The 15,090-nt window shown below is 40.0% G+C and overlaps 1 protein-coding gene across 2 annotated transcripts in view; it reads left to right on the plus strand.

The window, feature by feature from the left end:
- Nucleotides 1–2,330: 2,330 nt before the first annotated feature.
- DNAJC27 (DnaJ (Hsp40) homolog, subfamily C, member 27) overlaps nt 2,331–15,090 on the plus strand; it is an 82,951-nt gene continuing 70,191 nt past the window's right edge. For both annotated transcript variants that reach the window (XM_006835232.1, XM_006835233.1), the window contains exon 1: nt 2,331–2,417. In XM_006835232.1, coding sequence (XP_006835295.1) covers nt 2,331–2,417 — 87 coding nt within the window. The remainder of the gene's footprint in view (nt 2,418–15,090) is intronic.

The following is a 15,090-nucleotide window of genomic DNA, read 5'->3' on the forward strand; positions in this document are numbered from 1 at the left end:
GTTCTTCTAGCCATATTTTTTGTAACTCCCACTAAATGATTACAGTGGACAGAGGTACCCTTTGACTAAATGGAGCTTTTTAATACTTGCCTTAGCAGGACAAAGACTAAGGGACCAACATGGCTGAGAGGACAAGGACCAGAGAGAGCCACCACATCTGCAGACACGGCTGAGAAGAGGTGCTTCTGACTGGAAGAACTGTATCCTGAACTTTTCTCGTCCTGAATTGTAACCTTCTAACTTCCCTATATTTTGTGATCAGGGTTTGTGAGTTCTGTGTGGCCATTGCAATGGATTACCAAACCCAGCAGAGAAGTAGGGAGGGATCGTTGGTGTCAGAATTGGTAAAGGAGGAAAGAGCATGGACATCCATCCCAACAAACTTATGAGAATCAGCCTTGAGCTGATGAATCTGATTCTCCTTCCTCCTTGTGAAGTAGAGAATGACAGACACTATCCTCATGTCATTTTTACAAACCCTGACGTCAAAATCATTTTTTTCTCATGGCACAAAAAGTATCCTGTTTTCTGAAAGCACCTTAACACAACTTAGACAAGTTCCTGAGAGAACTTGTCTGCAGGCATCCACTAATCACTGAGACACATTTAAACACGTCTTGTTTGAAATAAGCCCATGCATGTTTGAATTGAAACCCTAGTAATAATACTTTGTGACTTACCTCTTAGATGTTTATTTATTAAATCATCCTGAATGATTTCTTTAAGCATCTAAGTTTGTGAAAACCCAAAATATAAATCCAATTATTTTAAGCTTTAAACTATCAAAAGTCTAACCAGGGCTTATATTTCATATTTATGAAGAATTTTCAAGGTTTCATCAAGTGATATTATATTATTTGATTAAGAAGACAACCAAAAATAAGCTTTTTTCTTTAAAAGTATGTTTTTAAAAATTAAAACTCTTGGAAATCTCACTTATAATAACTGTTAGGAAATTTTAAGAATTTACTGACTTCCTGAAATATATAAGAACAGAAGTGATACTGCCTTTGCCTTTGTAATTTACTGACAGCATTCTGTTTCAGGGCGTGAAACTGTCATTTGTTGAGTTCTATTTCTGTAGGGTCAGCTCTGGACTGGGAACCACAAGGTTCAAGCCCATAAGCTGCTCCATGGAAACCCTGTACAGATACTGACTCAGACAAATCACTTTTCCTGTCAAATTGATTTTTAGTCAAGCAGCTACTTTTCTTTTCTGTGAGAATGAAAATTTTTTAATGGTTGTCTTAGAATTCACTATTTTACTGCCATATTGCCAATTTAAAAGGAAACTGAGAATAGGACATGGTGTTAAGTTTGAATGTAAGTGGCAAGAAGAGGGAGGAAATGAAGGAGCCACAAATGTACACCTAGGAAGAACTGGAATGAAACATACAAAAAAACCCATCTAGAACCTGATCGTTCCTTCCACACATTAATCAGCTTATTCCAAGACCATTATAATTAAAGAACGACTCGAAAACCCTTAAACTGACTCCTCAACTCATTTCTAATCATGGGAATGAAGCACGATCCTTTCTCGTTGTGCCTAAGGCCCCTCTTCCAGTCCAGTAACCGACTTCTGACCCAGTCTCTCAAGAAGCGCCAGCGAGAATTTTAATACTGGAAAGAGGTCAGCAGACGGGGCCGTGGGAGCGAGGATGAATGTGCAGAAAACACCCCAAAAAAGGCCATAGTCTATTTAGAAATTTTGATGGGCAAAGCCCTTGAACTAATCCTGAATCCCAGAAATTCTGTCCTAGGATCTGCCCTGAACAGCTAAAAAACCACTACCACAAATTCCTACTGTTGGCGATCCTAAATAGCTAATAAATCACTACCACTACAGCTAATAAATTCCTACCGTCTCGGCTACTCTACGATCTCCAAGAAAAGTAAAGCCAGCCCATCCTACACGAAAGCGGAGGGGCTCGTTTGTTGTGTTAAGTGCAGTGAAATGGGTTCCTACTCATAGTGATACTATGAGACCCTATATAGGGTTTCCGAAGAGTGACTGATGGGTTTGAACAGCTCACCTTGCGGTAAGGAGTTCAGTGTTTAATCTACAGTACCCACCCAAGAGAACAGTTTATTAGCACGCCGTCTCCCGGGACAAGTCGATGACGTCACGCCACCTCCTTTCTAACATCGCGAGACTCTCTTCTCCCAGTTACCCGCGCCCGCTGCCTGGCAGCGGCTGGGATGGCGAGCCGCGTATCTAAGGCGGTGACGATAGCAGCGATTCCACCATTGGACAAGAAAGCCTGAGGGACGGGCTGGCTTGGTGAACTAGGAGAGACCGAGGAGGTAGCCCCGAGAGAGCGAGGGCAATGGAGGCCAACATGCCGAAGCGGAAAGAGCCCGGCAAGTCCCTCCGCATCAAAGTCATCTCCATGGGCAACGCCGAAGTGGGAAAAGTGAGTACATCGCGGGGTGAGGGGCGGGACCTCAGCGCGGCAGAGCGACGTGCCGATTGGCTGGAAGGACGGCCACTCGAGCCTGGGGCCCAGCCTCCTCCCCGCCCCTGAGCAGGCCCAAGTCTATTCCTAGGAGATGCAGCGACTGGAAGAGAACTATCCCGACCTTTTTGACCTTTCGTTTGCCACCTTCTCCACTGACAACTCGCTCCTTGAAAAGGTGCCTGGTTGTCATCTTACCCTAGAATGTTTCCAAAAGAGAGTAAGGAGGCCTAGGTCCTAAAGCCAGATCTCCTGCTTAGTTACGATATCTGCGTTCTAGGTGACCCATCTGGAATTTAGAGATGGAGAATTAAAAGTTAGCTATCACAGAAATGCTTGGAACAGAAAGGAATTAACTGTAGTACTTGTGAGGATTTTGGATTTGTAATCCTTGGGTGCACAGAATCTACATTTCTGTCATAAAAGAGTATAAGTGATGCAGACGTATTTCACAGAGGAGGTGCAGTGGAGGTCAAGGAATGTTGCTGTTTTGTTGTTTTTCATATTTCTGTTAGTGTCACAACATCCATTCTTTCTAAAGTTTTGGTTCCACCGCCTTTTAGTTCCATCTAATCTCTTAGCGTCTTGGCGTGGCGCTGTGGGTTAGTTAATGCACCAGACTGCAAAGCCGTTTAAACAGCAAGGTCGGTGGTTCAAGCTCACCAGTCGCTCCTTGGAAACTCTATACAGGGTCGTTATGGGTCGGAACCGACTCAACGGCACTTAACAACAACAACAATCTAGTAGCGTAGTGGTTACGAATCGGGCTGCTAATTTCACGGTTAGTAGTTCAAAACTACCAGCAGTTCCGCTGGAGAAAGATGAGGCTTTCTTGTCCCGTAAAGATTTACAGCCTTGGAAACCCTGTAGAGACTCGCTATGAATCAGACCGACTCCACGGCACATAACAACAACAACAATCTGGCCAAACTTCGTCTCTCATACTTAGGACATATTGTCAGGAGGGATCAGTCCTTGGAGAAGGATATCATGTTTGGTAGGGTGGAGGGTCAGAGAAAAAGAGGAAGACCCCCAACGAGATGGATTGGCCAAGTGGCAGCATCAGTGGACTCAAATGTGGCAGCGGTAGTGAGGTTGACCCGGGATCGGACAGTGTTTCATTCTGCTTGCATAATGTTGCTATAAGTCAGTGCCGATTCAATGGCATCTAAGAACACTAGCTCAAGGTCAGCTAGTTCAAAACTACCAGGGTTCCGCGGGAAAAAGATGAGTGAGGCTTTCTGCTCCCGTAAAGACTTACAGCCTCGGAAACCCTATTTTCGACTCATAGAGACCCTGTATAGTATTTCCGAGGAGCGACTCACTGGTGAGTTTGAACTGCCGACCTTGTGGTTCAAACTGACTTTGCAGTCGAGTACTTATCCTACAGCGCCACACTTAGACTGAAACACAAAAATTAGTAGCATAACTATCATATAATTCACAATAAAACATTTAAATAAATAGATTAGTAGCATAAAAATTCATAGCTTTACTATAAATAAATTATAATCAGTTATATAATGGGCTTCTGGTGTGGCTCTGTGGATCCACATTGGACTACAAACCCACCAGCTGCTCCTCAGAAACCCTATATAGGGTCACGGTGAGTCGGACCCGACTCCAAGGCACTTAACAATGACAACAACATAAAATATAGTAAACCATTTTAATTTGTAGTAACAAAAATAAAGTGCCCGGGTTTAAACTTAAAAGGAAATCGTCAGGACCTCTGTGCAGAAAAATATCAAACTTGATAAAAGGACATACAATGGCTTACACAAATGGAAATACATACTTTTCCCCTAGATAGCATCATTCAGTATTAAAGACATGTCAACTCTTTGATCTGCATATACAATTCAAAGTTAAAATACAAACAGATTTTTTTTCAAAACACAGTAAAAGTTACTAAAGTTCTTGAGGAAAAATGGCCTAATAACAGCCAAGAAAAGTATGAAAAAAACGAAGATAAATGAGAGGAGACTAACTTTACCAGGTGTTTTTCCTATTGATGCTGGAAAAGATATATAGAAGCACCAGTGGAACAGAATAGAGCCCAGAATACATAAGGAGATTAGGTTTTAACAAATGTGGCTAAGTCCCGGGAAAGTAGGGACCATTTAATATGTACTGTGAGACAACTACTGATGCTGCGACATGGAGAAGATATGGAGTCCTATAGCTTTTCTTTCTTGAAAATAAATTCTAGGTGGATCAAAATTTAAATGTAACTTTTAAAATTATCTTGCCCATGTTAGAAAAGCAGCATATCATCATTTCAAAGAATTTGGAGAATATAATAAGATTTGCAGATAACCTTTGAATCAAAGAGGCAATCAAAACAAAGGGCAAAGTAGCTAGAAAGCAATGATAAGGAGAGGCTCCACACCAAACATTCAAGAAAAAACTAAAAATGTAGTTAAAGGAAAATGTATTATTCATTTCTTAAAAATTAAGGCAATTTAATGATTGCATAAATTTGTGAATATACTAAAAACCACTGCATTATATACCTTAAAAAGAACAGTATTAGGGTGTATGAAGCATATCACAATTACAGAGAGGCAAATGTATAGACACCAAAGTTTATTAGTTGTTACCAGGAGTTAGAGGGAAGGAAAAAAGGATGGTTAATGGTAAGAGGAAGACCCCAAACGAGATGGACTGGCCAAGTGGCAGCATCGATGGACTCAAGCGTGGCAACAGTGGTGAGGTTGGCTCAGGATTAGGCTGTGCATAAGGTCGCTATGAGTCAGTACCGATTTGATGGCACCTAACAACAACAACAAATGGTAATGGAAACATCACATTAATTAAGGATATGGTTGCCAGTTATTGTCATTGTTGTCAGTGATGTACTATGTTGTTGTGTGCCATCGAGTCAGTTCCAAATCATAGTGACCCTGTACAAAAGTTGAACTGGCAAAACTTTTATGATATTTATATTTATAACAACAACAACAACAACAAAAAGAGTTGCTGCGGAGGCTGATCGTATACAGCCAAACACCTCGTGGGATTTGGTTCCTTGGTTTAGAAGTTTAAGGTCATGATATCATGGGACATCTAGTTAATTAGTCTAATAGCTATGCTTAGTGCTTCTGTCCTACCTCATAGTTCATTTCAGAATGCCTAGGGCTTTCAAAGCTTGTAAGCGGCCAGCCAAGGCACAGTTCACCAGAAGCAACAGAGGAAGGACAGTAGGAATAGCAGGAAGGTACAGAAGATTTGGCTAATTGCCTCCCTGAATAATTTCTTCCTTTACCATGAGAACAAATAAAATGAATGGTGCCAAGCTACCATTACTGAACATTTTAATGTAAGATTTCATAGAATAATTCTGCCCCCAACAGGGAGGAAATGCAGAATAGAATTACTGGAGCCTTGCAGGGTAGATGAACCCCTGAAACGACTATAATTAAACCAAAAATGTCCCCTGAAATCATCTTAATACCAAACAATAGTGTAGCTTAACTAGTAAATCAGATCTGCCTTAACCATTATGCTCTTTTTAAAACTATCCATATAGGATCAGATTGACAACAGCTGCTCCAAAGATGCACTGGGAACCTTAGAAGGCAATGAGTTGATCACTTAAATTTTTTTTAAGTGATGTGAATGAGGGAGGAACAGCTCAGAAAAGGAGGGTGAGAATAGTTGCACAACTCGAAGAATGTAAACTATGTCAGTACATTGTGCATTTTTTACTAAATTGCACTACTAATCAAAGATTAAGGAGCTCTGGTAGTGTAGTGGTTACGAATCGGGCTGCGAACCTTAAGGTCAGCGGTTGGAAACTACCAGCCACTCCGCGGGAGAAAGATGAGGCTTTCTACTCCCGTAAAGATTTATACCCTCGGAAACCCTGTACAGGGTCGGAACCAACTCGACAGCACTTAACAACAACAATCAAAGATGAAAACATTGATATTTACCAACTTCTACAGTCTGAAATTGATCAAGCATTTAATAAGCTGCATCAGTAATTACTGATGGTTGAAATACCGGAGTTAGCAGCAAAGCAGAGGGTTCAATAGCTAGAAAATATGGTGACAGTTCTTTCAGTTTGAGAAATGCTGAACATGTTCTTCACTTTTGACTTTCTAACTCCAGTTCTTTGCACGTTTTATTGTAATACTTTGTCTTCTTGAACTACTCTGTGGAATTTTATGTTTAACTCTTTTATTTAATTATTATAGACCCCTGAAACAGGTCCCATGTTATAAGGAAATTTTTTTAAGTGATAAAAGTGGTAATTCAAGTCAGTGGGAAAAGAATGATTTACTTAGTAAAATGCTACTGGCAGGATTGTTTATCTATCTAAAAGAAAATTGAATTTGGTCTCTGGCTTCCCTACACACAAAAATAAATTATAGCTGAAAATCTAATGTAGACATTAAAAAATAAAACAAAAATGTCAGAAGAATATGTGTGCAACATATATACAACCCAAGGGATATTTTCTATTAAGATCGTAAACCCAGATACTATAAAAGAAAAAAATAAGCATATTGAGTATATATAAATAACAATAGTACCATTTACATGGCACAGATATCTGTAAAAATAAAAGACAATATAATGGGGGCAAATATTTGCAACTCATATGACAGACAAAAGTTACTATATAGAATGTCAATAACAACAATTGACAAAAAAGAGACACATAACCCAATAGAAAAATGAATGGATACTGAATTGAATAATAGATAGAAGAAAATTAACTCAAATATCCAGTAAGCATGTGAAAAGGTGCTCAACTTCATTTTCTAGTTGGTGATATACTCATTAAAGTAACAATGAAATTACTTCTAACTAATCATATTGTCAGAGTTCTTCTGTGGAGCTGCGGGTTAATGTGCTGGACCACAAGGTTGGTTTGAACTGCATGGTCGGCACTTCAAGCTCACCAGCTGCTCCTTGGGAACCGTATATAAGGTCGCTATGAGTCAGAAGTGACTCGACAGAACTTAACAACAACAATCTGATTAGCAGTAATTAAAACAGGCAATACTACTTTTTGATGACAGAGATTTGGGGGAAGGAATAACAGCTGGTTAAAAGAGGGGAGGGGTTGACTTTTTTGAAGAGCAATGGATGATAGCTACTATGAAGTCCTGGTGTGATGCTGTGGGTTAACACGCCAGACTGCAAAGCCGTGTGAACTGCAAGGTCGGCGGTTCAAACACACCAGCTGCTCCTTGAAAACCCTATACAGAGTCACTATGGGTCGGAATCGACTCGACAGTACTTAACAACAACAACAACAACTATGAAGAAGCATCCACTCAACAGCACTTAACAACAACAACATGAAGAAAAACATGGCATCAAGATTGGAGGAAGACTCATTAACAACCTGCAATATGCAGATGATACAACCTTGCTTGCTGAAAGTGAAGAGGACTTAAAACATTTACTGATGAAGATCAAAGAGCACAGTCTTTGGTGTGGATTACATATCAATGTAAAGAAAACAAAAATTCTCATCACTAGACCAATAAACAATATTCTTATCAACGGAGAAAAGATTGAAGTTGTCAAGAACTTCATTCTTCTTGGGTCAACTATCAACACTCATGGAAGCAGCATGAGTATTGCATTAGGCAAATCTGCTGCACAAGACCTTTTAAAAGTGTTGAAGAGCAAAAATGTCAGCTTGAGGACTAAGGTGCGCCTGACCCAAGCCATGGTATTTTCAATAACCTCATATGCATGTGAAAACTGAACAGTGAATAAGGAAGACCGTAGAAGAATTGATGCTTTTGAGTTATAGTGTTGGAGGAGAATATTGAAAGTGCCACGGGCTGCCAAAAGAACCAAAAGATCCGTTTTGGAAGAAGTGCAGCCAGAGTGCTCCTTGGAGGCCAAGATGGCCAAACTTTGTCTCTCATACTTAGGACATATTGTCAGGAGGGACCAGTCGCTGGAGAAGGATATCATGTTTGGTAAGGTGGAGGGTCAGAGAAAAAGAGGAAGACCCCCTAATGAGATGGACTGGCCAAGTGGCAGCATCGATGGACTCAAGCATGGCAGCAGTAGTGAGGTTGGCCCAGGATCGGGCAGTGTTTGGTTCTGTGTGCATAAGGTCAATATGAGTGGGTACCAACTCGATGGCACCTAATAACAACAACAACTGTAGTGCAGTTGGAGCCCTGGTAGCATAGTGGATTATGAGCTGGGCTGCTAATTGCAAGGTCAGCAGTTCTAATCTACCTGTCATTCCAGGGAATAGAGATGAGACTTTCTGCTCCCGTAGAGATTTGCAACCTGGGAAACCCTGTACGGGTTTGCCCTGGGTATGGGAAAAGTCAGTTTAGGAGAGCTGAAAACATCTTGATGGTTGTAATTTTTGTCCTTTCTGTCCTGATAATTGACAAGGTGTGAGTTGATTGACTGATGGATAATCAAGGCTTGGTTGGGCATCAGTTCAGTTAAGCAAATTAGTTGGATCCAGCTAAGAGGATTGGTAGAGTTCCATTTGTCTTGGAAGGCTCTACCTTGAAATTGACAAGAAATGCCTTCTATAAAAGACTAAAACTGAGATTTTGAGACTCCTTGGACATTGCAAAGCAGAAAGATAGGTGCATCCTTTGGAGCATAGAGGCTCTGGACTTTTGATGTGGCACTGTGGATCAGTACTGGACTGGGAACCACACGATCAGCAGTTTAAACCCACCAGCTGCTCCTCAGAAAAGTATACAGGGTTGCTATGAGTTGGAACGGACTGAAGACACCTAACAACAACAATGCAGAGACCCTCCCAGGCCCTGTAATGGGATGTAGCACTAATATGAGAGCTATAATGCTGACGGAGAACTGGACACAGGTAAAGAGTCAGACTCACCAGAAAGCAGAGTGACTTGAAAATTTGGTAGTGGAGAGGAAAAGCTGGGAGGCCAGCCAGAAGAGTGATAGTTAAGCAATCAGAGAGAAGAGCATGCCAAGATGAGACAGGTTTGTGGAGACTTCTTGGCTGAAAACTCAGAGAGTGGTGGATCTGTTAAGATACAAGTCCCTAGGCTAGAAAGTTTTGTAGATCTGAGTAAAAGAGCTGTAATACCCTTAAAGCTGTGGACCAGCAGAGGACATACCAGGCCTGGCAAGGGATGCAATAGCCCCAAGAGCTATGCATGGCACAGGGCATGTTGGGCCCAGAGGCTATACTTGGAAGGGGGCATTTTTGCCCCAGAGAGACATTATAGTGTTTTTGACAGTGACCATCTACTCGCAGGAGGGTAAGCATGTCCACCTGAGATGTTGAGGCCTCATGCGGTGACCCTTCTTAACCTCACCCTATGCATATCTTCATTCCTGTTGAGATCCTCTGCTTAGAGCCTGCTCTGTTATTAACTTGTTATTGCAGATAAAGTGTTCCTGTGATTTTGTGGGTGTTGCAATGAATTACCAATGCTAGAAAAGAAAGTGAGTGCCATAGGATAACTGATGTCAGAAGTAAATGGGGAAGTTAGAAAGTAGAGGTATATTTGACCTCTGTCTCATCAAGACCAGCTTTGTGCAGAATCTTACAGGAAAGTTATCTCTTTCAGTTATATCCATTTTCAGCTATTGGAAATCTAGAAGTAAGACAAGATTCAGAGTTGGTTTATATAAAGATTCAGTGATGTCATTAGGTACCCAAGTTCTTTCTTTTGTTTCTTGTGTCCACAGTCAAAAGATGACTTTCAACATCAACTTAAGCAAATTTTGCTTCCTTTTTCATCTTCATAGTAGATGGGGAGTGCCTTTTTTTCCAGAAGACAAGAGTAAGCCAAAATCTTAAGAACAAGGAGAAAGGTTTGAAAGTTTATGACACCTTGGGAAGTGGGATAGAGAAGTTGAGAAGAAATAAACAAACTGGGCTGGAAGGAAGAAAAGAGTGTACTATTTGTAAGACGTGTTTCTGTCAGTATGAACTTAAACATGCAGGTTAACCAAGTGAAATCACAGATTGTTTTTAACCCTAACTAGGACAGTACAATATAGTTTACTCTATAATAGAGACTTCAATAAATTTTTTTAAAGTAATTGAAAGATAATGAATTTTTCCATGAACTTTTTGTAGCCCTCTCGTATATAAAGAAATGCTTGCAAAAGTGGCCACCAACATTTTATTGATGATTTTTGGGGCTGTGTGATTCAGAGTATTATTTTATACCCTTCTTCTATACTATTTAGTTTTTTAAAATAAATGTGTATGTACTCTGCATATCCTCCTTTGTGAACTAGCTACATTTTTTTGTTGTTCTATTTCTTTTCTTTTATGAAATCACAATAAACTCTTAAACACAGGTAGAGAGGGGTGGAAAAGTATACCTATCTTATCAAATGTGACCCCACATTGGGAACTTCATACACCAGGCTTAGAAATGTACTGTCAGTGATGATAAAATCAAAGAATTCTACCAACTTCTTTAATCTGAAATTGATCAAACATGCAATCAAGGTAATTACTGGTGATTGGAATGTAAAAATTGAAAACAAAAATCAGTAATTGGAAAATATGGCCTTGGTGATAAAAATGATGCTGGAGCTCTCATGATACAGTTTTGCAAGACCAATGACTTATTCATTGCAAATATATATTTTCAACAACATAAAAGATGACTATAGATTTCTACATTATCTTGAAGTACAACGAATGCTGTCTGTGATAGGATCATATCCTTACACCTACAAGGAAGACCAGTTACTACCACTGTTAATCAAATGTGTATACCAACCACTAAGCAAGTGATGATGAAATTGAAGAATACTAACAACTTCTTCAGTCTGAAATTGATCAAACATGCAATCAAGATTATTGATAATTACTGGTAATTTGAATGCAAAGATTGGAAACAAAGAGGAAGGATCAATAGCTGGAAAGTATGACCTTGGTGATAGAAATGATGCTGGAGATTGCATGATAGAATTTTGCAAGACCAATGACTTAGTCATTGCAAATATTTATTTAATTATTTTAGATGTTAAATATTTATTGAATTTAAAGAGAAACTTAAAAAAAAAATAAGGGTCCTAGAAACTAGTGTGAAGGCCAGGCACATTAACATACTTTGTGAGAAGGTTGGAAGGAAGGGAGTCCACTGTGAAAGCTCCATGTTTAGGGGACACAAACTCTCCTAGAAAGAAATTGAAGGTGGAGAGCCAAGGAAAAGGAGCCAAATTGCAGGGAGAGCTTCCAAGTCCAAGAGCTCAACACTGGGTAGGCAAGAAGTGGGTGATGTTTTTTGAGGGAAACAATCCACAAAATCAAGAGCTCTGAGCACTCAACCGCAAAATGAGACCCTAAGTATCATTAAATAGGTTGATATGGAAGTGCTGGTATACTGTATTGATGTGGGCCCAAAGGTCAACTAAGTTAAAGTGAATTGTCATCGAGAAGGGTACCAGAAATTCTGGAATCTGACGCTTAACTCAGAGGATATAGCTAAACTGGAGTCCTGGTATGGCGCTGCTTGTTGATGTGCTGGGCTGCAAGGTTGGTTTGAGCCACAGGTTGGCAGTTCAAGCTTGCCAGCCACTCCTCAGAAACCCTATATAGAGTTGCTATGAATCGGAACTGATGTGACACTTAACAACAACAACATAGCTAAAATTATGAGGAGCTGCAAGAGGAAAAGGTACTGCTATATATGAAGACAATGAAAAGCACAAACTAAAAGGGATCATGACCATTATTTATAGCCCTTGAGTAGCACAGACACTTAACTTCTTAACCACATGCTAGGGTATAGTCATATTTATTAGAAGTAAAAGACAAGTTTTGTTATTAGTAGCTGTTGAGTTGTTGCCTACACGTAGCATCCCTGTGTGCATCAAAACAAAACATTTCCCAGTTCTATGCCATCCTCACAGTTGTTGCTCTATGTGAGCCCATTGCAGCTACCCATTGTGTCAGTGCACCTCATTGAGGGACTTCTTTTCATTCCCTTTAAGACAAGCTTTGTTGTTAAGTGTTGTTGAGTCTGTTCTGACTCATAGCAACCATATACAAGGTTTCTAAGGACCACTGGTGAGTTTGAACCACTGACCTTGCAGCTCAAGCCGATTTTGCATTTGAGTGCTTATCCTGTAGTGTCATACAACCCTGCAAAGCACTAGAAACACACTAGCCTGGGAGGTGATATTGGCCCTGAACATATACACATACACCCCTATAAGGTTGATAAAAGGTTGATTAAAAGGTGGACTCTACAAGGAAACCACACTTACCCCAAAACATATCTCTAGAGCTTGGATAACCTCCTTTCTTAAGACTACAATTCTATATACAGTTAGGAGATGTTTAGGACTTGCACCACATGAAAGATTTTCCATCCAGCTAATATTTAGGATGGCTCTTGGCTAGCTGATGGAAGCAAGTACAGAGCAGGATCACACAAGAATTTCATATACGGTACCTTTTAACTTTTTTTTTTTTTTTTTTGGTGGGGTAGAGTGTGGTTGGTAGAGATAAGGATGAGATAATACAGAATATGGGTAAGAAAAAAATAGCTGATACAAATTTTAAAAAATAACATAAAAGACAACTATACACATGGACCTCACTAGATGGAATACGCAGGAACCCAGTTGACTACATTTGTGGGAAGAGATGGTAGAAAAGCCCAAAACAAGGCCAGGGGCAGGCTGTGGAACAGACCATCAATTTTTCATACGCAAGTTCAGACTGAAGCTGAAGAATATTAAAATAAGTCCGTGAGAGCCAAAATGTGACCTTGAGCATATTGCACCTGAATCTCAAGAACAGATATGATGAATTAGACACTAGTGACTGAAGACCAGAAGAATTGTGGAATAACATCAGGAAAATCATACGGGAAGAAAGCAAAAGGTCTTTAAGAAGACAAAAAATAAGGAAAAGGACAAAATGGATGTCAGAAGAGACTCTGAAACTTGTTTTCCAGCACAGAGATGCTAAAGCAAATGGGAGAAATGAGGAGGTTAAAGAGCTGAACAGAAATTTTCAAAAGACAGCTCGAGAAGACAAAGTCAAGTACTGTAATGAAATGTGCAAAGATCTGGAATTAGAAAACCAAAAGGGAAGAACACACTCAGCATTTCCCAAGCTGAAAGAACTGAAAAAAAAATTCAAACATCAACTTGAAACATTGAAGGTTTCTATGGGCAGAATATTGAATGATGCGGAAAGCACCAAAGACGATGAAAGGAATGCAGAGTCACGGTACCAAAAATAAATGGTTGATGTTCAACCATTTCAAGAAGTAGCATATTATTAAGAGCCAATTGTACTGAAGGAAAAAGTCCAAGGTGTACCAAAGGCATTGGCAAAGAACACTCTGGGAATTGATGGAACATACATTGAAATCTTTCCAAAAAACTAATGCAACATTGGGGGCACTCACTCATCTGTGCCCAGAAATTTGGAAGACAGCTACATGGCCAACTGATTGGAAGAGATCCATATCTGTGCCCATTCCAAAAAGAGGTGATGTAACAGAATGCAGAAATCATCAAACAATATCATTAATTCACATGCAAGTAAAATTTTACTAAAGATAATTCAAAAACAACTATAACAATACATCAATAGGGAACTGCCAGAGGTTCAAGCCTGATTCAGATGAGGCCGTGGAAATGAGGGATATCATTGCTAATGTCAGATGGATCTTGGCTGAAGACAGAGCATACCAAAAAGATGTTTACCTGTGCTTCCTTGACTATGCAAAGGCCTTTGACTGTGTGGATCATGACAAGCTATGGATAACATTGCAAAGAATGGGTATTACAGAACACTTAATTGTGCTCATGTGAAACCTGCACATAAACTAAGAGGCAGTCATTCAAACAGAACAAGGTGAGTTGCTCAGGAAAGGTGTGTGATAGAGTTATATCTTTTCATCATACTTATTCCATCTGTCTGCTGAGCAAATAATCTGAGAAGCTGAATTTTATGAAGATGAATGTGGCACATGGATTGGAGGAAGACTCATTAATAACCTCAATATGCAGATATAACCTTGCTTGCTGGAAGTAAAGAACACTTAAAATACTTACTGAAGAAAATCAAAGACTACAGTCTTTGGTGTGTATTGTACCTCGGTGTAAAGAAAACAAAAATCCTCACAACAGGACCAATAAATAACATCATGATAAATGGAGGAAAAAACTGGAGTTGCCAAGACTTCGTTTTGCTTGGATCCACAATCAACACTCACAGAAGCAACTGTCAAGAAATCAAGTGATGATACCTCTTAGATAGTGTCAAACATCTTAAGGCAGTGGGTTCCTGGGCCTGGGGACTCAGTACTATGGTCTCTGGACACAGCATGGTCAATTGGCATAATATAGCCCACAAAAACCGTGTTCTTTATCCTACTTTGATGAGTAGTGATTGGAATTTTAAAAGCTCATGAGCAGCCAGCCATCAATGGTGCAACAATTGGTCTCTCCATGTGTGAAACAAAGAAGACTGATGAAAATTGTAAATGCTTGGAATCAGCTGGTTCACTGGACCAATGAAACTTGTGAACATCTGTCACCATAACTCTGAGACCAGAAGATAGTGCCTGGCTACCACTACCAATGTGGAGTCCTGTTGTGGCTCTGCAGGCTAATGCACTGGACTGCAAGATTGGCTTGAATTGCAAGGTTAGCGGTTCAA

Source organism: Chrysochloris asiatica, unplaced genomic scaffold (assembly GCF_000296735.1).
Source record: "Chrysochloris asiatica unplaced genomic scaffold, ChrAsi1.0 scaffold00016, whole genome shotgun sequence".
Lineage (NCBI taxonomy): Eukaryota > Metazoa > Chordata > Mammalia > Afrosoricida > Chrysochloridae > Chrysochloris > Chrysochloris asiatica.